The sequence below is a fragment of the Coenobita brevimanus genome, chromosome 51, assembly GCF_032717465.1.
Source record: "Coenobita brevimanus isolate Jiangsu-jjx chromosome 51, ASM3271746v2, whole genome shotgun sequence".
NCBI lineage: Eukaryota > Metazoa > Arthropoda > Malacostraca > Decapoda > Coenobitidae > Coenobita > Coenobita brevimanus.
In genome coordinates, this window is record NC_137004.1 from 26,465,385 (window position 1) to 26,490,232 (window position 24,848).

General features: G+C 40.5%; 1 protein-coding gene across 1 annotated transcript in view; it reads right to left on the reverse strand.

The window, feature by feature from the left end:
- Window positions 1-24,848, reverse strand: part of LOC145400192 (bridge-like lipid transfer protein family member 3B) — a 265,439-nt gene that overhangs the window by 146,260 nt on the left and 94,331 nt on the right. The window contains exons 8-10 of the mRNA XM_080272706.1: window positions 23,966-24,086; window positions 9,568-9,727; window positions 1,034-1,244 (exon numbers count right to left, since the gene is read on the reverse strand). Coding sequence (XP_080128832.1) covers window positions 1,034-1,244; window positions 9,568-9,727; window positions 23,966-24,086 — 492 coding nt within the window. The remainder of the gene's footprint in view (window positions 1-1,033; window positions 1,245-9,567; window positions 9,728-23,965; window positions 24,087-24,848) is intronic.

A 24,848-nucleotide genomic window follows, 5' to 3' on the forward strand; every position in this document is an offset into this window, starting at 1 on the left:
GAGAGATTCTAGTTAGAGAACAACACAGATGAGGGGGTAAGACAGGGGGGGGGGAGAGAAATAGAGAGAGTAGTATAAGCTAATAGAGATTAGTTTATGGGGAAAATAATGAAGGTTGGGGATACAAGGTTAGTATGACTTTGCTACCACTCATTCAGTGCTGGAATTAAAGAATTACTTTCCCATGCACCTTTTAGCTTTTTCAGCGTTGTGCCTCTTATAATACATTTTACTAATCTCACAATGCATCCCTATTTCCACAAGGTTTAAGGCACCCTTCCAACTCCCAATTTCTGCATCTCTGTAACATTATGCATTTGAAGTGCTGTATTTCAATTTCTGTATCCATATGACAAACTGCCAACCTATAATGTAATCCCTTTCTCTACACTCATAGCATCCACAGTATCATTTTACAGAAAACTATGAAAAATTGCATTATTTAAAGATTAATAATACCAATGATATACAAGGATCCTTACAATTCATAATCATCAGTGCCCAGAGGATTTTATGACTGAACATCTTCAGGGTGTTATGACTTGCCCATGCTTGGAAAATCAATGTGTGATGGACACATATTATGAAAACCTAAAAATGTATTTGTGCAATTATCAATAAATATTTAGAGGAACTGCCAGCTATTCCTTTAGTAACACAGCATCTGTGCAAATATTAAAAAAATAGAATCTGTACAGATTACAAACTGACATCATAAAATAAGTAAGCTTCACACTTACAGATGTGCACTTGTAGAAACATTATTAGCATATAAAAATGATGCCATTGTTACCCAACAACAGATAGAACAGGTGCAGAGATTAATATAGAAGTTACATGATGAAGTACTGTGATATTAAAAGTGAAATTTAAATTATGCCCAGACATACTGTGGTGGAATGCAACAAATTATCAGCGAGCCAATACAGCCTCGCCTATTACAAATATAAAAGAACTAAGGGAAAATATGAAAGTATAGAAGACACAGAGAATCAACAAAGCATAACAAATCTAAACAATGCTGTACACACACCTGAGATGAACTCTTTTGGTGATTGCTTCCGGCGTGAGGTAGAAACTCGGTAAACACAGAAGTCGTTAATGCGGAGGACACAGCACGAAGACATCAGCTTACGGAGCTGTGCAGCCACCACCCCTTTGATAGGACTGCTTCCTCCCCCACCCTGTCCGGTCCCTGTTCCCCCCACACTCTCATTTGAGGATGATAGGCGGCCTCCTCCACCCTAGGTAAAATCAAACCTTATTTGTTTCAGCCTCCCAATACTCTGACTTTAGTTATTCTAGCCTCAGGTCCTAAAAAAAAACATATCTTAATATTTTGGCATACTGTGTTCATCTCTCCATCTGTCATCCAAAACTTTATTGCTCCTTTTTAGCAGCAGCACAGGGTCATGGGGCTGGACTAATCAGTCCAGACATTTAAAGAATGAGTCAGTTCCTGAAATTTAAAAACTTTTTATGGACAACATTATACTGTTTTCTCCTCTCCCTCATTTCACTCAATAAATTTCTTCATAGCATCTTCCATGGTTCCTTTCTCTCCAAAACATCCAGTAACTATAAGTCACGGACTCCGCCTCATATCAAATTCACTATCAATCACACACACTTCTAGTCGCTTAACCTTTTCCATTTTTTCCATATTTTCCCTACACAGGCACTCCTCACTATACAATCTTCTGGTTTACGACATTCAACTTTCTGACACCCTTTCCTGTAAATGATCAGCCAGTTCTCAGCTTCATGATTACCATGGTGGAGAAAAATTAGTCAATATATAGCCTGCTGAGAACAATGCTGATGTCTGAGAGGTGCACATCCTGATTGTCATCTGTTAATTACAGCCACTTTATTAACTCAACCAGTCAACCATCTACATACGTTCCTCTTGCCTATTTGTTCATGCTGATCACATTTGAGCATTGCTATCATACATCATTTCTCTTCCCTGCTTCTACTACGATCTATCTACAGTGTTGGGTGAATCTGTATTGTTGATTGATCATATATGAGTATTTCTGAGTTGGTAAAGTGACTATGAATAATAATAAATATGACAAAAAATACCACTAAGATAACAGCATCCTAGGCAATCATCACTGACCATGTTCAGCCTAACATAATAGCTTTGCTATAGTTATGTGAGTCATCTCATGGAAGCATGACTAAAAGTGAATGAAAACCACTGCTTCACAAGTTTTCAAGTAATAAAATGTGCTAAATACCCATTAAGCATGCTTAAACCAGGAACCACACCACATACCCGAAGATAGGGAAAATGGGTTTGGGTAACATCATTGTCAAGAATGAACCATAATTGTGGTGTATAACCATTATTTAAGTATTCATGTGAGTGCATAGCATTACTTTCTGACCTCTGATATATATAAAATGAGTGATTTATTTAACAAATGGGGAATGACTGCAACAGTTTGGTCAACTTTTGATGCTTATGGTAGTAGCTGTGTAGTATAAAACAATCAGTGAGATAGGATTAAAAACTACATTTGTTTTCAAGTTGCACAATAAAAGACTCTGAGTGATATAAGGCTAAAATAAATTACATTTTTGGTGCACACAAGTGACAGGTGTAGGCATACAAGGTCTATTCAGAAACCATCAGACCTTAGGCACTAAAAAAATAAAAAGAGGCATCTGAAACGCACTCTATATAACATTCATCGAGTGGCCCCATTCTTGGAATGTATAGCTTCATGTTGTCAGTCTTCACCCTTGCGATCACCTTGTTGAGCCTAAGCAAATCTGCTACGGTAGCTCGGTTGCTAGTCAGACTAAACTCACACACATCAAAGGCAATATCTGGTCAAGTATGTGTGGCAATCCAATTGAGCTGTCCAATTAACGCTTGGTACTCAGTTTTCTCAGACTCAGACAGCTCTCCTGATTTTATTTTTTCCAGTTTATTCCTTAAGCTTTTGATTTCGTTTTCCTGCTCTATGGTACGTTCCTGTAACTCTTTAATTACTGCCCATACCTTTTTTATCTCTTGAACATTCCTCTCCGCTGCTTTCTCTACACCTGCTGTTCTTGTTTGGTTCAACTTAATACTTCCATTTCCCACATCCTCTTCACAGAAGCCCTCGAACTCTTTTTCACCACTTGTAAACATTGCACTGTCCCTTTCCGCCATGAATCAACCATATGGAGACTTTCTATTTTCACTATATCTTGTTCTTTTTGTGAGCGAATCCATGGTTTTTTTACTGCTGTCTGACGGGACCACCACTCACGCACTCATTACATGATCACAAATAGGCTGGTCTTCTTTTCGTCGATGATTTTGCGATTATTTCTCCACGATCCAGGAAGAGCTCCGTCTCTGTCGGCAACCCGTGTGTGTGTGTGTGTGTGTGTGTGTGTGTGTGTGTGTGTGTGTGTGTGTGTGTGTGTGTGTGTGTGTGTGTGTGTGTGTGTGTGTGTGTGTGTTCTTACCTTCTTACCTAATTGTATCTTTACAGGAATGAGTCAAGCTCGTACTGTCCCGTGTCTTAGACCATATTTATCGTACATATCCTTAAATTTGTGAATTGTTTTGGCACACACCATTTCATTCGGTAGTGCATTCCATTGATCAATTGCTCTGTTTGGGAAACTGAATTTCCTTACGTCTTTATCACCTCTCTTCTTATGCAGTTTTTTGCTGTGTCCTCTTGCTGATGTTTCTCCATATGTTAAGTAATCATTTATGTTTATTTTCTCCTTTCCTGATATGCATTTATATAGCATTATCATGTCACCTCTTTTCCTTCTCTCCTGTAGTGTTGGTAGATTCAGTTTATTTAGTCTTTCTTCGTAGCTTAGGTCCCTTAAGCTTGGTATCCATCTTGTAGCGGCCCTTTGAACTTTTTCAATCTTGTCTATGTGCTTTTTGAGATGAGGACTCCAGACTACTGATGCATATTCCAGGGTTGGTCTAATGAATGATGTTATTATCCTTCTTAGCATGTCTTCATTTATGTATGTGAATGCTATTCTCATATTTGCAAGCAGTGTATACATGTTCCGTACCTTCTTGCTGATGTGGTCAGCCGGAGATAGTCTGTTATTGATAATCACACCTAGGTCTTTCTCTCTTTCTGATGTATATAGGGTTTTATTTCCTAACTTATAATCCCAATCAGGTCTTTTTCCACTTTTACCAAACTTGATTACATGACACTTGTCCACATTGAATTCCATTTGTCATGTACTACTCCATTCATGAAGTTTATTTAATTCTTCTTGTAGCTCTTTACAAGAGTCTGTGTTAGTAATTCTCCTTTGTATTTCTGCATCATCTGCAAACATATTCAAATAGCTCTCATTTCCAGTGTTACTGTTTATATCATTTATATACACTAAAAACATGATTGGTGCCAGCACTGAACCCTGTGGTACTCCACTAGTCACTTCTTTCCATGATGAGTAGTTTCCTCTTAGTACTGTCTTCATTTCTCTTTTTATGAGAAAGTCTTGCATCCAACAAAACAGTTTGCCTCGAATTCCTCCTTGATGGTACAGTTTCCATAAAAGTCTTTGGTGTGGTACTGTGTCAAAAGCTTTCTTGAAATCTAAATAGATACTGTCCACCCATCCTTCCCTTTCCTGTATTGTGTTTGTTACTCTGTCATAGTAGCTCAACAGATTAGTAACACATGATTTTCCTTTTCTGAAACCAAACTGTCTTTCTGTTATCATACTGTGTTCTTCTAGATGATTTACCCAAGCTTTTCCTATAAGTTTTTCTAACACCTTGCTTACAACACTGGTCAGTGATACTGGTCGGTAGTTGAGTGGATTCTGTCTATTTCCTTTCTTGAATAAGGGGACAATATTTGCTTTTTTCCAAATATCAGGCAGTTTACCTTGACTCAAGGATTTCTTGAAAATTAAAAATAATGGTTTACATAACTCCTTTGCACATTCTCGTAATACCCAACATGAAATTTCATCAGGACCACTTGCTTTTCCTCTGTCTAATCCACTTAACTCCTCCTGTATTACTTTTTCTGATATTTGTATATCTGGTAGTATGTGTGGACATGCGTGTTCCACATAGTCCCTCTCAAAATTTTTTTCTTCTGTAAAACTAATAGGAAATTCTTATTTAGTGCTTCACAAATATCTTTCTCTTGTGTATAAGTGATTCCCTCGTCCGTAATGGATTGTATTATATCTTTTACTTTAGTTTTGCTTCTGATATAGCTGTAAAACAGCTTTGGTTGATCACTACTTTTATTTATTATATCCTCCTCAAACTGTTTTGGGGCTTCCCTCCTTATTCTTGTATAGTCGTTTCTTGCCTGTTTGTAATTATTGTACGCCCTTTCACTATTGTGTCTTCTGTATCTATTCCACAACAAATCTCTTCTTTCTTTTGATTTTTTACATTCTGTATTGAACCATTTCTGTATTTTCTTATCTGCTTCTTTGTGCTGTGTGTGTGTGTGTGTGTGTGTGTGTGTGTGTGTGTGTGTGTGTGTGTGTGTGTGTGTGTGTTTGCAAAGCAGTGTGCCCAATGCATGAGGCCTGGGATGGCCGTTGTTAACATTTTTGTTTTACTGTCAACATCATAATGCATTAATTTCATGCTGAAGATATTGATAATTTTATTACATACTTTTTACATATCCTAGTGCTCTATTTCTCTAATAGTAAGTGGACCAAGAGTGTTAAGCATGAAATCAGCTTGAGATGTAACTGCCAGTTAAGAATGATGGGTAGGGGGGCTGGGTAGTCATATGGTGGAGGGTTGAGAGTTGCGGTAGAGGTGGGTGGGGCTTGTTTCGTCCCCCTCTCCCCTCTTCCCTGGGGATACAAGGGTAAGAAGGGGGCACACACACACACACACACACACACACACACAAAGTCCGAAAGACCCTCCGTCCCCTGCCATTCGAATTACATGACTTTTACTGTACTATGACATAAAACTTGAACCAGATAATGAAGGTAATGGAGAGATTCTAGAAGGTATGATCTGACAGACTGAAAGCTAATAAGATGCAGTTTGTGTTTATGTCAGGCAAAAGAACTACTGCTGCCATATTTATTGTTCGATAGCTTCAGGAAAAATATAATATACAGTATATTTGGTAGGTGAGGGTGCTCACCATCCACTCACACAATGCAGTGCTGCTTTGGGTGTCTGCCCTTTCCTCTCTTCCTTCCTTCCTCTTCTGTCTTTCTTTCCTTCATTCTTTCCTCTTCCTTATGCCTACAGGTGACTTTACACTCACTCTTCTGATTTTCTTTCCTTCATTCTTTTCTCTTCCTTCTGCCTATGGGTGACTCTACATTGAATGACAAGTCAAATGGTTTCCTGTACACCAGGAAACCATTTACTAAAATTATGGAACCTGGTGGTTTAGTGGGCAATTAAGGTGCTTCAATCGAACTGAGCTGGTGAAGGTTTATATCCAAGGGATGGCTGGAGTTTACTGCTCACGTAATGCCACTCATGGATGAGTGCGGATGGTCACTCTCATCTTAAATGTCAGGACTAACATGCCTAGCCCCGGGCTCCCAAGCTCCTCATGGGGCAACATAGGTTTAGATTATGTATGGATGGATAGATAAAAAAGAAAAGGGATCCGTACTTTGTTTTTGTTGCTTTGGAGAAGGCATTTGATAGTGTTCCTGGGGAAGTGGTGAACTGGGCAATGAGAAAGTCTGGGATCAATGAATGGCTGGTTAGAGTGGTTAAGGCTATAATATATGTGGGTACTCGCTCCCAGGTGACAGTGAATGGAGACTTGCGCGATGAGTTTTCGTGAATGCTAGTGTGTATCAGGGGTCAGTCTTGTGCCCTTTTCTAGTGCCTTCTGAAATACACTCCTGTGGGAATGTTGTTTGACAATGATTTGGTGTTGATTGCAGAGAATGAAAGGGAGGGGGAGGAAACATTCAAGAGGTGGAGAGATAGCATAGGGCAAAAGGGCTTGAGTGTAATTGCATAGAAAACAAAGGTGATGGTATCTAGGGTTGGCGGCGGTGCTGTCAAAGACAAGAGGAATGGCCATGTGTGGTTTGCCACAAGGGCATGGGAAGTAATTCCATCTTGGGCAGTGTTTCTGACAAGTTGGTGGACAAGAGATGTACAGTAATGGTATTAGAGGTACACTGCGAGATAATGCTGACTTCATGTGTGCGGTGTGTTGGTGTGAGTAGGTGGAGGTTGTCAGTCACTAATGCTGTGGTGTGTCTCTTGAGTCTGCAGAATTTTGCAACTTGGGAGACATGTAATGTGCTGGAGGTGGGGTTGGGGCTAGCTCTGTGGTTAGAGTGGGGAGTGGTTGGAAGAAGCTTAGGGAGCTGCAGTCTCTCATGACACAGAGGGCTCTCCCTCCATGCTAGGAGATCTTTGTATGCTGCAAGTGTTAGGAGTGTAATGCTGTATGGCAGTGAGATCTTGGCGGCAAAGAAAGGCTATATTAACAGACTCAAACATACAAAAATAACAATAATTGGGTGGATGTGCAGTACGTCCTTGAATGCGAGGCCTAAGGGGGCAAGGTTTGCAATGGTAGAGTTAAATGGAAGGATGGGACTGGTGTGTATTGTTCTTGTGATGAGGAGAAGTAGACTGAGATGGTCTGGGTATGTGGAGTGGATGGGGAATGACAATTGGATGGAGACAATGAGAAACGTTAACAATGAGGGTAGGGCTGTGAGAGGCAGACCAAAAAAGACATGGGATGAGGTCAAAGAATGTGACCTCAGGGATAAGGGACTGAACACGGAGACCACCAGAGATTATGCAGCATGGAGAGCTGCCATTAGGTGACCGAGGCCAATGCATGCAAGTATGTTGCAGCCTTTATAAACGAAACAATGTAAATGAAACAAAACATGACAAGCCAAAACATGAAGGAAGAGAATAACTAACTTTTGTCTACCAACACTGCCAAAGATAAAATCCCAGACTAGCTGATGATAGTTGGGTAGGTCTCCACTGTACTATGAACAGGTAAAAAGCTGCCTTACCTTGTAGCCAAGGTACCCCCAGCCCACTGCCAACTATCATATGATAGTCCAGGATACAATTCCTGGCACAGAACAACACAGGTTGATAAAAGTTGGTTGATCTTTCCTCTGGCATTACAGGTTTCTTATATTTTACTGACTCTACTGGATGAACTTTGGAATATTAACAGCATATACATATCCAAGTGTCAAGGAGTAACCTATTCCCTCCTGGCCAATGTGGGATAAGAGGTACCTTGGATACATATTTGTGGCAAGATGAGGTGACTTTTAATCTGATAATGGTATAATGAATAGCTCTTCTACTGTCTTATGACTGTCCATGATTTGATCCCTAGCACAGTACAGGTAGGTAAAGGTGAGCTGATTTTTCATGTGGCACTAAGAGTATTAAGAATATATGGAGTAGATGGGAAGTTGTTGAATACTGTGAAAAGTCGTCATGATGGTGCTAAGGCTGCAGTGCATGTGGATGGCGAACTGAGTGAATTTTTCTCTTTGAAGATTGGGCTGAAACAGGGATATGTCATGTCTCCATGGTTGTTCAATCTGTACATGGATGGGGTAATAAAAGAGGTACAAGGTAGGGCAGTGGATGTTGAAGTGGCCCTGGTGAGAGAGGGTAGTGTTTGGAAACGCCCTGTACTGTTGTTTGCAGATGATACTGTGTTGTTGAGTGAAGACGAAGGGGGGCTGCAAGGCTTGGTGGATGAGTCTGGGAGAGTGTGTAAGAAATGAAATCAAAAGGTGAATGTAGGGAAGAGTAAAGTGATGGTCTTTGAGAGAGGTGAAGTCAGTGAATGTACAGTGAGGTTGGATGGTGAGGAAATGGAAAATGTGAGTACGTTTAAGTACTTGGGGAGTGTGATGAGTAAGGATAGAAGTTTGGAGGGTGAAGTGCTTGAAAGGGTACAACAAGGAAGAAAGGTTGCTGGTTCCTTGAAAGCAGTGATAAGAAACAGGGAAGTGAGCATGGAAGTGAAAAAGTTTCTACATGACAGTATTGTGATGCCGGCTCTAGCATATGGAGGTGGAGCTTGGACGTTGTTGGGAGGACACAATTCGAGGGAGAGATCAGTGGAAATGAGTTGTCTGAGAGGAGCTTGTGGAGTCACATGGAGAGACAGGATGACAGGTGAGGATATGAAGAAGCGTTGTGGTGTGGATGTGGATATGATAAGAAGCGCTGGGAGGAACATACTGGGGTGGTTTGGCCATGTGGAGAGGATGGAGGGTGAGAGACTGATGAGGAGAGTGTATGTGAGTGACGTGGAGGGGGGGAGAGGGAGGGGGAGGCCGAGGATGAGATGGAGGGATGGAGTGGAGAGGTATATGAGAGGGGGGTGTGAGCTGGGAGCAGGGCAGTGAAATGGCGGGGGACAGGATGACGTGAGGCGATTTGTTTGTCACCACCCCGTATGGGATTAAGGAGTCTGGCAATAGAAAGATAGATAGATAGACTAAGAGTTTCTTATATGATGAAAAAATTTAACATTATTTCTTTAAAATAAATAACACAGTACAAAATTCCTCTATTCTTCTCTTCATTACTAGCCTGACCTGGTGAGAGGGCGTTGGAGGGTCATGGCGAGTATGGGGTGGAGCACGAGTGAGTGGAGTGTGGGCAGGCCGGGTGGGGTTGAGGGTGTCTGTGAGGAGTGTGCGGAACTGAGCCAGGGCAGACTGGACCCACGCTGCTGGACTACAGTCTGCTGTATACCTGAAGAGCAACATATTATAAGTAGAGTACTTTTTTTTTTTTTTTTAATCTCTTATTTCCATCTCTTGTGAGGCAATTTTCTCTCTCAAGATCATTCACTTCATTAATGTAATGTAGGCACTCTTAGGAAGCAGTCTTCCCTGGACTGCAGGGTTAGAAAGTGCATTTCATTCTAGTCACAGACTGTGGTGTAAGATGACCCAAAACTCTACCATACAGCAAACAATGAGAAACTTCCCTCAAAGTCTGGCTAAAGTGATAAAGTCTTCTAGTGTCCTGCCTTGCTGGGCTCACCAACTCCTAATTGGGGCAACACCATCCTTTTCTGGTGAGCCTGACCTCTCCCCACCCCACGGTTGCACTACAAAGTGATCCATTTTATGACTTTTCAGCCTTATTAGCTTTTTTTCTCTATGCTTTGTGTTAGATACTCCTAGCAATACGGTACAGTAAAGTAACTGGTACCAAATATGGCATAATAATGGAAATGCACAATAATGAAAGCACAAAACCTATTGGATTTATCTTGACTGGTACCAGGCACCTCCCTTGTCAATCCAAATTTTCACTTTTGTGACAATTTAGTGCCACTAAAAACATACATGCTGTTATAATAAGTATCAGAAACACACACAGGCATGGTTTAGTTAACAGGAAGTGATGAAAAAGGCACAATAAGGAAGAAACACATTTCAAAGTGTCCTGATGTCGACAGTATACTGTAAACAGGCAACCACCCAATTTACGATCAGGCAATGAAAATTCGCTTTAAAGAAGATTGCGTTATACTACCCTTCGCTCGCTTAATGAACACTAAAATTCGCTTTAACAAATTTTTTTATGTGGGCAAAAACCCAGTGCGCTCTCAGTCAGTTGATTCCATTACTATGTTGCTAATGGAGAAAACATGTGCCATTCACTCCTGCCCTACCATCCAAAACAGTCCACCCATATCCCAATATTTGGCAGTGTTGTGTACCAGCGGGAGTGTTTGGTTAGCAAGTATGTTGGATATCAACGCAATTTTCCCAATAAGATACTGAAGAAAAGCCAGAAATGCATTCCAGACCCAAACCCAAACCCTCATATACCTTACTTAATTAACAAACACACACAAACACCATAGGTAATGTAAATTATCCCAATAAACATTACTATTGCTAAAAAATTGCACATCAAACATCACATACAGGAGGGTAGGGTGGTGAGACATGTGGTGTTCAACACTGCTTCAGGGCAACTGTCTGACATTCAGCACCAGGTAGGGAACTGTCTGACAGTGAACACCAGGCAGGCAACTGGCAGTCCGCCATGTGGGAGTAAGGGAGGGTAGGAGGATGAGGAGGGAGACAAGCAAGGGTGAGGGAGGAAGACAGGGTGGGGGGACAAGGAAGGAGACAAGCCAAACTGCTCTGCTACCTCTCCTCCCCACTCTCACTCACTCACTCACTCACTCACACACACACACACACACACACACACACACACACACACACACACACACACACGAGTTTTTCCTAATGCAACATGTGAGGGAAACCACCAGAAAAAGAGGACTCGATGTACCCTCAATGCTAGATCTCATATTTTCTAGGCAGGAAAATGATACTGACAGTTTAATATATCACCCTCCACTTAGCAAAAGTGACCATGCAGTACTAAATTGCAACTTCAGTTTAGCATATGACATAGTTAACTGCAATGAAAGTTACAAAAAGAGCCTAAACTATAAAAAGGGAAATTATCATGATCTAAAGAAGTATTTCTAAGAAATTGATTGGGAAAATGAGCTTAGAGGACAAGATTTAAATGCTGTGTATAAAAAATTCTGTGAACTCTATGAAATAGGAGTCCAGAAGTACATCCCACAGCACAAAGAAGCAAAAAAGAAAATTAAGAAATGGTTCAATACAGAATGTAAAAAATCAAAAGAAAGAAGAGATTTGTTGTGGAATAGATACAGAAGACACACTAGTGAAAGGGCATATAATAATTACAAACATGCAAGAAACGATTATATAAGAATAGGGAGGGAAGCCCAAAAACAGTTTGAGGAGGATATCATAAATAAAAGTAGTGATCAACCGAAGCTGTTTTACAGCTATATCAGAAGCAATACCAAAGTAAAAGATAAAATACAATCCATTACTGACGAGGGAAATGCCTATACACAAGAGAAGGATATTTGTGAAACACTAAATAAGAATTTCCAATCAGTTTTTACAGAAGAAAAAAATTTTGAGAGGGACTATGTGGAACATGCATGCCCACACACACTACCAGATATACAAATATCTGAAAAAGTAATACAGGAGGAGTTAAGTAAATTAGACAGAGGAAAAGCAAATGGTCCTGATGAAATTTCATGTTGGGTGCTACGAGAATGTGCAAAGGAGTTAAGTAAACCATTATTTTTAATTTTCAAGAAATCCTTGAGTCAAGGTAAACTACCTGATATTTGGAAGAAAGCAAACATTGTCCCCTTATTCAAGAAAGGGAATAGACAAAATCCGCTCAACTACCAACCAGTATCACTAACCAGTGTTGTAAGCAAGGTATTAGAAAAGCTTGTAAGAAAAGCTTGGGTAAATCACCTAGAAGAACACAATATGATAAAAGAAAGACAGTTTGGTTTCAGAAAGGGAAAATCATGTGTTACTAATCTGTTGAGCTACTATGACAGAGTAACAGACACAATACAGGAAAGAGAAGGATGGGTGGTCAGTATATATTTAGATTTCAAGAAAGCATTTGACACAGTACCACACCAAAGACTTTCATGGAAACTGTACCATCAAGGAGGAATTTGAGGCAAACTGTATTGTTGGATGCAAGATTTTCTCATAAAAAGAAAAATGAGAACAGTACTGAGTAGGAATTACTCATCATGGAAAGAAGTGACTAGTGGAGTACCACAGGGCTCAATGCTGGCACCAATCATGTTTTTAGTGTATATAAATGATACAGACAGTAACACTGGAAATGAAAGCTATCTAAGTATGTTTGCAGATGATGGAAAACTACAAAGGAGAATTACTAACACAGACTCTTGTAAAGAGCTACAAGAAGAATTAAATAAACTTCATGAATGGAGTAATACATGGCAAATGGAATTCAATGTGGACAAATGTCATGTAATCAAGTTTGGTAAAAGTGGAAAAAGACCTGATTGGGATTATATGTTAGGAAATAAAACCCTAAACACATCAGAAAGAGAGAAGGACCTAGGTGTGATTATCAATATTGTCTGGCTACTCAGTGTACTATTATCATGGCTTCAACTTCAGGGACTGGCCCAAGTGGTGGTGGTGCCCCATGGAAATAAACAGGAAGTGCAGGTAGTGTAAATGTGACAAAAGGGGCCAGAAAATACATGCATGGCAAGCCAGAGAAACAATACAGCGTAGAGGAAAAGAAAAAGATAATCCAGATGATTGAAGACAGTGCAAAGACGTGAAATTGTTAAACTGTCGAATGCGCCTGAATCAAGTGTAAGAAACATAAGAAAGAAAAAGGATGAGATAGAGGCAACAATAAAAACCACAACAAAGTATTTTATGGGTGGTGCAGGTGGAGCTAGACGGGCCATGCACGACACTACCAAAAAAAAACAGACTCCAAGTGGTGACCGAACATTATGTAACGAAGTGGTTAGCATGGCAATTAAGAAAAGAAGCAAGTGTTGATGGACCAGAAATTCGTGCAAGGGCAATAGCAGTGTACCAGGGACTCTGTACAAAAAAACAAAATATCCAAAATCCTGCTCCTTTCAATGCCTCACGTGGGTGGCTACACAGGTTTAAAAAACGCTGTGGGGTAAAGCTGACTTTCTACCAGGGCGAGGTTGCACCTGCAGACACTACAGCTGCACAAGAACTTCCCCAAATTGCTGAGGCTATTATGGAGGAAGGAGGGTACACCCCAGATCAGGTATTTCATTGTGACGAGACTGGGGTGTTCTGGAAGAAATCACCCAAGTCCACCTATGCCCACAAAAACCTTCGTCGGGCTGCTGGAACCAAATGGCCAAGGATTGCTTCAATGTCCTGCTTTGCTGCAATGCTTCAGGGGACTTCAAAATGAAACCCGTTATTGTCTATAAATATGCCAAACCACGTTCCTACTGCCACTGTGATATGAACAAACTCCCCAACTGTGTATGATACTCAAACAGTACTGGATATATGACCTCAAGCCTTGCTATTAAGTGGTTAGATGAGATTTTTGTGCCCTAGACTCGCGAGTATTGCAAGAAGAAAAATATGACTGGAAAATATTGTTGTTCCTGAATTATGCACCCGGACACGCTCGCTTCGTGGTAGACAGCTACCCTAGCATACAGGTTGTTTTTATGCCTCCCACCACTACTGCCAAAATACAACCTTTAGATCAAGAGTTAATTGCTAACAATAAACTCTTCTTCTATGGCAAGCTCCACAGCAAACTGAGGGAAAAGACTGATAACTTTTGAGAACTGAAGGAGATCCAAGAGGCTAATTCTAGCGACAGTGAACCTGATCAAGAAGCAAGTCAAGAGGAAGAGGAGCAAGGGGAAATGACCGTCAAGCCCTTTTGGAAGTCTTTTAAGATAAAGCATGCAGTGGATTTGTTCTGAGAGGCTTAGGGCCAGATCAATCAAGCCACCATTGCACACGCTTGGGCAACCCTGCTTCCACATTTGAAACAGGCAGGCCAGACAGTCAGGCAGAAGCTGCAGGTGGTGGCACGTGAGACTGCTGATGTCATCAGAACTGTGCTGGGACTCTCCTCTGTGTCTGACAAAGAAATGTAGGAAGTGAAGATCGAGAAGAAACTGCTGATGAGATGCTGAACCAAGATGAGGAAGAGGAAGTGAAGAAGATAAGGAAGACGAAAAGAGACCAAATGAGCCAAGAGTGAAGGATTTGTCTGAAATCCTGGCCGTACTGTTTGAAGTTCAAGACAAGGTAACCTCTCTCCATTCTAACTGTCGAGACCAAGCCCTAATGCATATCCAAGATCTGACGAAAATCTTCACCAAGAACCTGAATGACAAAATAAATGCAAGGCACCAGACACTGATCACACGATTTTTAAGTCAGCAGCTAGAAAGGTTTGAGGCACAAAGACAAGCCATTTTGAATGCCTCATCAGACGAAGAGGATGATGTCGACATGCCCCCTGTTCAGCTCAAGGAGGACCTATATGATGGCTGGGAAGATGGGGAAACAGAGGCCCATCGCATTGAGAATGAAGTTCGTTTGCGTGTGTTACGATGTGAGGGACAAGAGGAAGACTAGGGACAAAAAATGGAGAGTGAGCAGAGTCAGGGCCGTGGTTGCTAGGCTGCTGCGGTACAGTAACCACCAAGCACAACAGAAATTTTAACAATAAATAGCAAAAGTGATTTAAAAGTTTGTTTATCCTTTTGCATGTTAAGTTTAAGTTTATTTTACAGTACAATCCCAGCTATCCGGTATCCAGAAAAACGGAATACTCAGAACAACGGGAAAATTCAAGGGCTGGTAAAAATGTCAGTAAGTTATAACTGTCCGCCAATTTGAATGGACCGCCAAACCGCCGTTTGATTGTGTCACGCGAGGCTGGGGGAAGTCAGACAAAGCGAGGTGAAGGCATTTCCGGCTGATGTAAATCCCTAGCAAATCCTCTTAACCACCCTTTCTCTCCCCCTCTTTCCCCTACTTGAATTCAGTCATCCTCCACACCCTCCAAAAATCACCAGTCTGCATTTTGCCACCAGACAGTAAACAAGGTCTCTTGCTATTGTGTTCCTCTGATAGACGGTAATTTGTACACTCCAAAATGCCTAAAGTGCAAACTAAACGTAAGCGTATCGTGCTTACCTTGAAACAGAAGTTGGACATATGCAAGAGACTTGAAAAAGGCGAACATTATAAAACACTAATGGCTGAATATAAATGTTAATTGGAATGAAAGTTTACTTTGTTGGAAGAAAAATAAATAAATAATATGCCTGCATTTCATACGTACATCATTTATTTTATTTTCTGCAAAACAGCTGAGTGGCGGGTGAGGGGTGGAGTGATGGAGATCAGGTAGGGAAGAAGAAGAACAGTCGGAAACGTAAACAAACTCACGTGGGGGCACATGTGTTGTGATAATTCTACAGTGCAGTCTTAACACATCATCAGTTCACTAATAAATGTTCAAGCTTTTATTTCTTTATTTTATTTTTCAATTTTTATGAGTACAGTACATATAATGAATACAGTAATTCGGTAAACAATGGAATGGTGTAATTTGCAATACTGCAAATTGCTAGACATTGCACACATGCGTTATGACCATGGTGTGTGTTTACAAGGCAGTTTTTCAGGCGGAATCTCTTAATGTAACCCCTAATGTGACTGGTGAGTACCTGAACTGTATTTACTGCTGTGATAGCCTTTGTATAGATTTCACTTGAAAATCAGAAATACGGGAAAAATCTGTAACCGGGAAGGTAAATTCCCCAAGCCACCCGGTTAACTGGGATTGTACTGTATTAGTGTTCACAGTAGGAATTTAGGGTTTAGTTGGAGTGCATGCAGTATTTATTTTTTAGCGGCTCCAGCAGGTTGCCACGGTATGATAACAACTGATAACTATATTTATCACTAAGAAGCACTCAAAATGAATTAAAAGTAAGTTTGTTAAACTTCTTTGAGTATGTAGTATACGTGTATCTTATTACTGAAGAAATATGATGTGATATTAATGGTTAATGGAGGAAAGTAGGGGTATAGCTGAAGGAGTCCAGGACCGTATTAATTTCTTTTGGTTTGAAGTTTGCCCCTCAGATAGCGATTTCATGGATAGCGGCCATTTTAGCAAACTAATAAGGTCGCTATCCAAGGGGCCCCACTGTACACACATATATCTATATCTATCTATCTATCTATTGTTACGGAACAGAGAAAGATAATGTACACTTTAAGTGAGAATACTAAAAATCACTACTGTCCCGTAAAGTTCCAGGTTCAAAACAAAAGAGTTAGGTAAAATTACAAGTTAAAGTTTAATGCTCAAACTAACAACAAAACATTCAGGACTCATAAGGATAATGTAATGGCAAAAAACAGGTTAAATATATGGTTAACTGCAATAGCCTCTAATTAACACAAAATTAGCAAGGGTAAATTTACCTAAGTCAGCCCTGATAAAACGAAAATACACCGGGTAATGCTCAGTTAATGCAAGATAAATTATTACAGATCCAAACTAGTATAAAAAATGACTGACATAAAACCCAACATCAATCAAAAAACCCCACCAGGCCCAAGAATTAACCTTATGCTACACAGTACAAGAAAAAATACAACAGTTATACTCAAATTACACACAGCTGCTAGATGTTTGGAGATTTCTTGAGCACTCACAATAATAATATCTGTACAGGGGAGGACAGAGATGTGAACAAAATGAGGAGCAGATCTAAGTGGCAATGATGCAGAGACTGAGCTCATTATATAGGGGCCAGCAGAGCTTGATACAACTTGTAAGAAGGACGCGCAAATGAAGCCATGGGGACAAAGAGTTGACAATCCCGCTCTGAATAACAGAGAGAACGACTTACTCTACTATAACGGTAGAAGGGGGGGACTGAGGCAGAACACGCTCGTGATCAAACATGCAGCAACTGTGCGTTAAAATTACACAAAGGATGATGAAATCATAGGCTATGTAACACCTCCCCACAAAGAAAAAAGAAATTTACAAAGGAAATTTCTTATTACTCTAAAACAATCTGTCTAAAGTCTAGATTAACAATCTGCAATAACATTTTCTTTCCCCTTGACATGTTGTATGTCTAATGAATACTCCTGAAGAAGTAGACTCCATCTTGTCAATCTCTGATTTTTATCTTTAAACTTACTAAGGAATTTCAGTGGGTTATGATCGGTATAAATGACTATGGGGTCAAAACCAGAACACAAATAAAATGAAAACTGCTGTAAACCCAAAATCAAGGCCAAAAGCTCTTTCTCAATAGTGGAGTAGTTCTTTTGAGGTGGAGTGAACTTCTTACTGTAATAAGATACAGGATGTTCAATACCCTGATCATCCTCTTGCAGCAAAACAGCCCCAGCTCCTGTATCACTTGCATCAACAGCCATCTTAAAAGGCTTAGCAAAATTTGGAGTAGCGAGCACTGGCTGACTTAATAGAATAGCTTTAAGTTTGTTGAAAGAGGATTCACAGTTATCGGTCCAGACAAATTTAACTCCCTTTTTCAGTAGGTCTGTAAGTGGTGATACAAGAATAGAAAAGTTAAGAACAAATCTCCTGTAATAACCTACCATTCCCAAAAATCTTTGTAGCTCTTTCCTACTTTTAGGTCTGGGAAGATCACTAATAACCTGAACCTTAGCTCCTGGTGGTGCAACATGTCCATCACCAATTACATACCCAAGGTACTGAACTTTAGCTTGACCAAACTCACACTTTGATAAATTAGCTACAAGATTAGCCTGAACTAAACGGTCAAGAAATTTACTGACATGGCATAGATGATCTTTCCAGTTGTCACTGAAGATTAATACATCATCAATATAAACAACACACCCTGCCAAACCCTCTGTTACAACATTCATGAGCTTCTGAAATGTGGCTGGTGCATTCTTCATGCCATATGGCATTACAGAACATGCAAAATTCTTTCCTAGCGTTACAAAACATGAGATCTCCCTAGCACGTTCAGTCATAGGTACTTGCCAGTATCCCTTTAACAAATCAAACTTACTTATGTACCTAGCCTTTTCGATCTTGTCTATGCAATCTTCCACGCGAGGGAGAGGGTAAGTGTCTGTTTTGGTGATCTGATTAACACGTCTGTAGTCGATGCAAAGCCGCTGTGACCCACCCGGCTTAGGGACCAGAGTGACAGGAGAACTCCACTCGCTCTGACAGGGCTCAATCATCTTGTGGTCCAACAGGTAGCCAAGCTCCTGCTGGATAAGAGGAACTTTCACTGGGTTCACACGGTAAGGAGGCAGTTTAATTGGCTTTGCGTCTCCAACCTCGACATCATGCATCAACACAGTAGTTCTTCCTGGAGTGGCACGGAACACTTGCAGGTACTCCTGCAGTAATGCCGAAAACTCCTGCCTTTCCTCGGGAGGTAGATGAGAAAGCTTAGTCTGGAGATCATTCATGATATCAGGATTCTTCCCCAAACTATCACTCAGGCTCATACTGCATGGGAGAGCTTCACTTGCAGACTCGGGTGGAACAGCTACAGTGCAGACTGGATTATTTTCGTCCCGCCTGTGATATAACTTTAGCATGTTGATGTGACATAGTTGCTTGCTCTTTCTACGATCTGGTGTGGCGATGACATAGTTGACATCACTGAGTTTCTTCTCCACGAAATAAGGACCACTAAACTTGGCTTGAAGAGGTTGTCCATGAACTGGTAGCAGAATCAAAACCTGATCTCCTGGCTGAAAGTGGCGTAACCTGGACTTCTTATCATACCAAGTCTTCATCTTCTCCTGAGCAGCTCCTAAATTCTCTCTCGCCAGCTGTAAAGCAGTGGACAGCCGTTCTTTGAACTTCATCACATACTCCAGCAGGTTGACGTCATCTTCCTCCGACAGCCAGCATTCCTTGAGTAGCTTAAGGGGTCCTCTTACTTCATGGCCAAACAGTAGTTCAAAAGGTGAGAAGCCCAGTGATTCATTTGGAGATTCTCTTGCGGCAAACACAACGAATGGAAGACCTTTATCCCAGTCTTTCTGATGTTCCAAACAGTATTTCTTGAGCATCGATTTGAGTGTTTGATGATATCTCTCCAACGCTCCTTGGGTCTGGGGATGGTAAGCTGAAGACGTGATCTGGGTGATGCCCAACTCTTTCAGAGACTGCTTGAAAACATTCGACATGAAATTACTTCCCCGGTCTGACTGTACCTCCTTGGGCAGACCAAACTTTGTGAAGAACCCTAGCATTTCCTTAACCACGTTCTTTGCTGAGATATTTCTAAGTGGAATGGCTTCAGGATGACAAGTAGCCATATCAATCAGGGTCAACACATAAGAAAATCCTGAAGAAGTCTTAGGAAGAGGGCCCACAATATCCACCAACACACGGGTGAAAGGCGCCTCAAAAGGAGGAATGGGAACTAGAGGTGCAACCTTTTCGGTCTGATTACACTTCCCCACAACTTGACAGGTGTGACAAGACTTACAATACCAGGAAACATCCCTGAAGATACCTGGCCAGTAGAAGTGTTTCAAAATGCGTGCCACAGTCTTCCTCACTCCAAGGTGTCCTGCCAAACTGGAATCATGAGCCACTCTAATGATATCCTGCCTACAAACACGAGGGATGACAACTTGATGTACAACCTCCCATTCACAGTCGGCTGATGCTGTTGGGGGTCTCCACTTCCTCATAAGTACTCCTGACTTTACATAATAACAAGTAGAAGCACCGGCTGACTCTTCTTCACTGTAAGCAGAGTTAGCTAGACCTTTCAACTCAGGGTCAGCAACCTGCAACTCAACCAACTCTTGACGAGACAAATTATCAACACTACGGGGTACTGCCTCATCTGGTGAGTGGTCCAAATTAGCAAGAAAAGTGTCAGCTAGGATAACATCATCATCATCATTATCCTCTAAATCACCAGTAACTTTAGACTTAGCCCTAGTGACAGCACATGCAGGGAACACATCAGGGACATCACAATCCTGGGTCGCAGCCACTGGCTCACCAGACAACTGAGGAGCTGGACACACTTGACTTCCACCAATATCATTTCCAAGTAAGAAAGTTACACCTGACATTGGGAGTGTCTCAACCAACCCAACCATAACGGAACCATTAACAAAACCAGACTCTAAATTCACTCTGCACAGAGGGACAGAGAAGTAATTATTCCCTACACCTTGTAAGATTACAGTTTCATCAGAGGAATTAACATTAGAGCCTAGAACACTGGTCAGCATAAGGGATTGGCAAGCACCTGTATCATGATATATTTTAACTGATTTTCTGTCATTACTGTCCAGAGGACTGACAAAACCATCAGACAGGAAATTAGCACATGAACTCTTGAGAGTGTCACCCACGTTACTGCTCAAAAGAGGAGCTCCATCATGAGAATTTAAGTTACCCCTCAAAGCAGGTTCAGTTAACTCAGTTAAAGAATTCTGGGAACTCTCAAGAGTGGACACTAGACCAATTGACTGAATATTTAAAGACTCCTTTTTGTTCACATCACGCTGTCTCCTGAAACATTTCTCTGTAGTATGACCAAGCTTACTACAATAAGTACATTTACTTTTCTGAAATCTAGAGGTGAAGCTGGTATTTACTTCCTGAGAAACATCATCTTTATTCTCTTTCCTGTTACCTGTACTCTGAGTAGAGGCAACGTACTTACTCTCAGCTTTCCCTTTTTCTCTAGAATAATTCTTGTGAGTGACAACATATTCATCAGCTAAAACTGCAGCATCAGACAAATTATCTATTCTTTTCTCATCAAGATATAGGCTTACATCTTTACTAATACACCTTTTGAAGTCCTCCAGCAAAATCATCTGCTTAAATTTGTCAAAATCAGAATCCACATTCTTAGAATTTAACCACTGCTCTAACAGATCTTCTTTGATTTTTGCATACTCAACATGGGATTGCTTATCTTGCTTGTAAGTTGTCCTAAATTTTACTCTATAGGCTTCAGGAACAAGCTCATAGGCCTTAAGAATCAAGCTCTTAACTACATCATAATTATCAGATTGATCCTGAGGCAAAGATGCATAAGTTACTTGAGCTTTACCGGTGAGAACAGTTTGAAGGAGTACTGGCCAATACTTTTTGGGCCAATTAAAACCTGTAGCTACCCTCTCAAACAACTGAAAATACTTTGTTAAATCAGATTCATTAAAAGGAGGGACAAGTTTAACATTTTTAGCCACATCAAAATCATCAGAGCTAGATGATCCAGTTCCACCTTGTTTCATGCGATACTCATGGTCTGCCTGAATCCTAGCAATTTCAACTTGTGCCTCAGCCTCCTTAGAACGGGCCTGAAATTCAGCCTCCTTAGCTTTTGCCTCCTGCAGGGCTAGCTGTAACTTAGCTAATTCAATCTGCGTTTGCTCATTTGGAGGAGTTACATTAAACAAGCTTTCATTAATCATGTCAACAATTTGATCTTTAGAATGATGAGAGCGAACAGCAATTCCCAATTGTTGAGCAACAAGCTTAAGTTCATTCTTTGTTCTGTTTTCTACATCACACACTGTTTGCACATTTGACAAAAAATCTTTGGCTTCATCAAGTGTAGTAATAGTAGCCATCATGAATATATCACAGTCACAAAATATCAAGCAATATCCTTATGATAATATCCTGAATATCCTGATATGAGGTCGCCAAATTTATGTTACGGAACAGAGAAAGATAATGTACACTTTAAGTGAGAATACTAAAAATCACTACTGTCCCGTAAAGTTCCAGGTTCAAAACAAAAGAGTTAGGTAAAATTACAAGTTAAAGTTTAATGCTCAAACTAACAACAAAACATTCAGGACTCATAAGGATAATGTAATGGCAAAAAACAGGTTAAATATATGGTTAACTGCAATAGCCTCTATTAACACAAAATTAGCAAGGGTAAATTTACCTAAGTCGGCCCTGATAAAACGAAAATACACCGGGTAATGCTCAGTTAATGCAAGATAAATTATTACAGATCCAAACTAGTATAAAAAATGACTGACATAAAACCCAACATCAATCAAAAAACCCCACCAGGCCCAAGAATTAACCTTATGCTACACAGTAAAAGAAAAAATACAACAGTTATACTCAAATTACACACAGCTGCTAGATGTTTGGAGATTTCTTGAGCACTCACAATAATAATATCTGTACAGGGGAGGACAGAGATGTGAACAAAATGAGGAGCAGATCTAAGTGGCAATGATGCAGAGACTGAGCTCATTATATAGGGGCCAGCAGAGCTTGATACAACTTGTAAGAAGGACGCGCAAATGAAGCCATGGGGACAAAGAGTTGACAATCCCGCTCTGAATAACAGAGAGAACGACTTACTCTACTATAACGGTAGAAGGGGGGGACTGAGGCAGAACACGCTCGTGATCAAACATGCAGCAACTGTGCGTTAAAATTACACAAAGGATGATGAAATCATAGGCTATGTAACACTATCTATATCTATATATATATATATATATATACACACATAGGCTATATGTATATACTGTATATGTAAAGCCTTACATAATCCCTCTCTGTTTACCATGTCACATGCTTTTTCCAGAATCATAAATACAGTACCACAAATACCTTACAGTCCTTTTCATAAATTATCTATCTATCTATCTATCTATTGCCAGATGTCTCAATCTTGTAAGGGATGGCCACAAACAAATTTCCTCCATGTTGCCCTGTCCAATGCCACTTCAACGCCTTGTTCCCAACTCACACCCCCCTCTCTCATAAACCTCCCCACTACATCCCTCCATCTTATCCTCGACCTCCCCCTTCCTCTCCCCCCCCTCTACCTCACTTGCATACACTCTCCTGGTTAGTCACTCACTCTCCATCCTCTCCACATGGCCAAACCACCTCAATGTACTGTATTTCTCCTAACACTTTCAATCACATCCACTTCCACAACACAGCATTCCTTCATTTCTTTCCAACACAATTTCACAAGTTCAAGAAGAGTATGCATTAATTTTTCTTTCATGATTGGTGGAGAAGGTATTACATGGAGGAAGCATGACATGTGCAAATACCGAGCATTCACTTTAAACAGAAAGACAAGACATGATTAACTTTGGAAGAGGGCCCACACACCTTATATGGCATTTTTATTAATGATAAAAAGTAATGTACCCTTCCTTCAGCTCTCTGAGTCTGGAATGATTCTTCCAGTTACCCCTTAATACTCTTCACCGGTGTTACAGGATAGCTGCAAGCCTTTTTCAGAGGAATACTTCCAAAGAGTGATTGTAGAGTGAAAAAGTTTAAATGACAAGCAGTCATATAACAGCGATTACAAGTATTTTACACAATAAGACATGGCACACAAAGTACATATTATATGCAGCTGTCAATATCTGAATGTTTAAATTCCAAGAATCAACACATGGAAATCTTCAAAGTTTCAAGATTTAGCACTCCTTAAACAGTAACCTACAAAACAAAACACCTTTTCATAGTCAGAGCCAAGAAAATACACTTGACAAGGGTACTCACTTGATCCAGTGAGTGCGGTCACCAGCTGCCAAGTGGTATGGGTAAAAGTCCACCTGAAGCTGCACCAGAGCCGCTTGCAGGGCCGCACCACTAGAGAGGTCAGGGTGAACTGATCGACCCGCTACATGGAGATCCCACAGCAGCAAGCAGAGGCAGGGCAGGCAGGCAGAAAGGAATCAGATATACAGTAGTTAATAAAACAAGAAGAGGGTTTTGAAAGATACTACAACATTCACTGATCAATATGAGATAAACATACACACATACATATATCTATCTACCTATCTATCTATACATATATATATACATACAGTATATATATAGAAAGTCCTCATATTTGGAAGCATTTTACTTCGGTGCCTCGTTTTTCGAGCAAGAAAAAAGTTTCCGAGCTGTCTCACACTTCACAAATTTCCCCACAATTTGATGCTCCCAGCCAGCAGCCGACACTCAGCAGACAATGGGTACCGATGCTCAATCTAGGCACTGTCCATTTTTCTATGCAACAGTTTTCCATGATCTTTATACAGCAGGTCCAGCAGGGCAGTAGACACACGTGAGTTTGTTATTGCTTATGATCGTAATGTATGATCTTCAGCCGTGTCGTAAATACACAGCAGGTCAAACTGGGCAGTAGACACATGTAAGTTTGCTATTGTTTGTGATCGTAACGTACGTTCTTCAGCCGTGTCGTGCAACTATTTCTTAACAAAGAATCGTTACATGTTTCTCGTAACGCTATTTATTTTTGTTCTGATGGACAAATACCTGAAATGGATGTAAAATAGAGCTTATCAATATTTAAGAAAGGAAAGAATAATAACCATCCCAATGCAGAGATGGTAGACTCAGCCCACTAATTTTTTATTCTATTTGAATATAT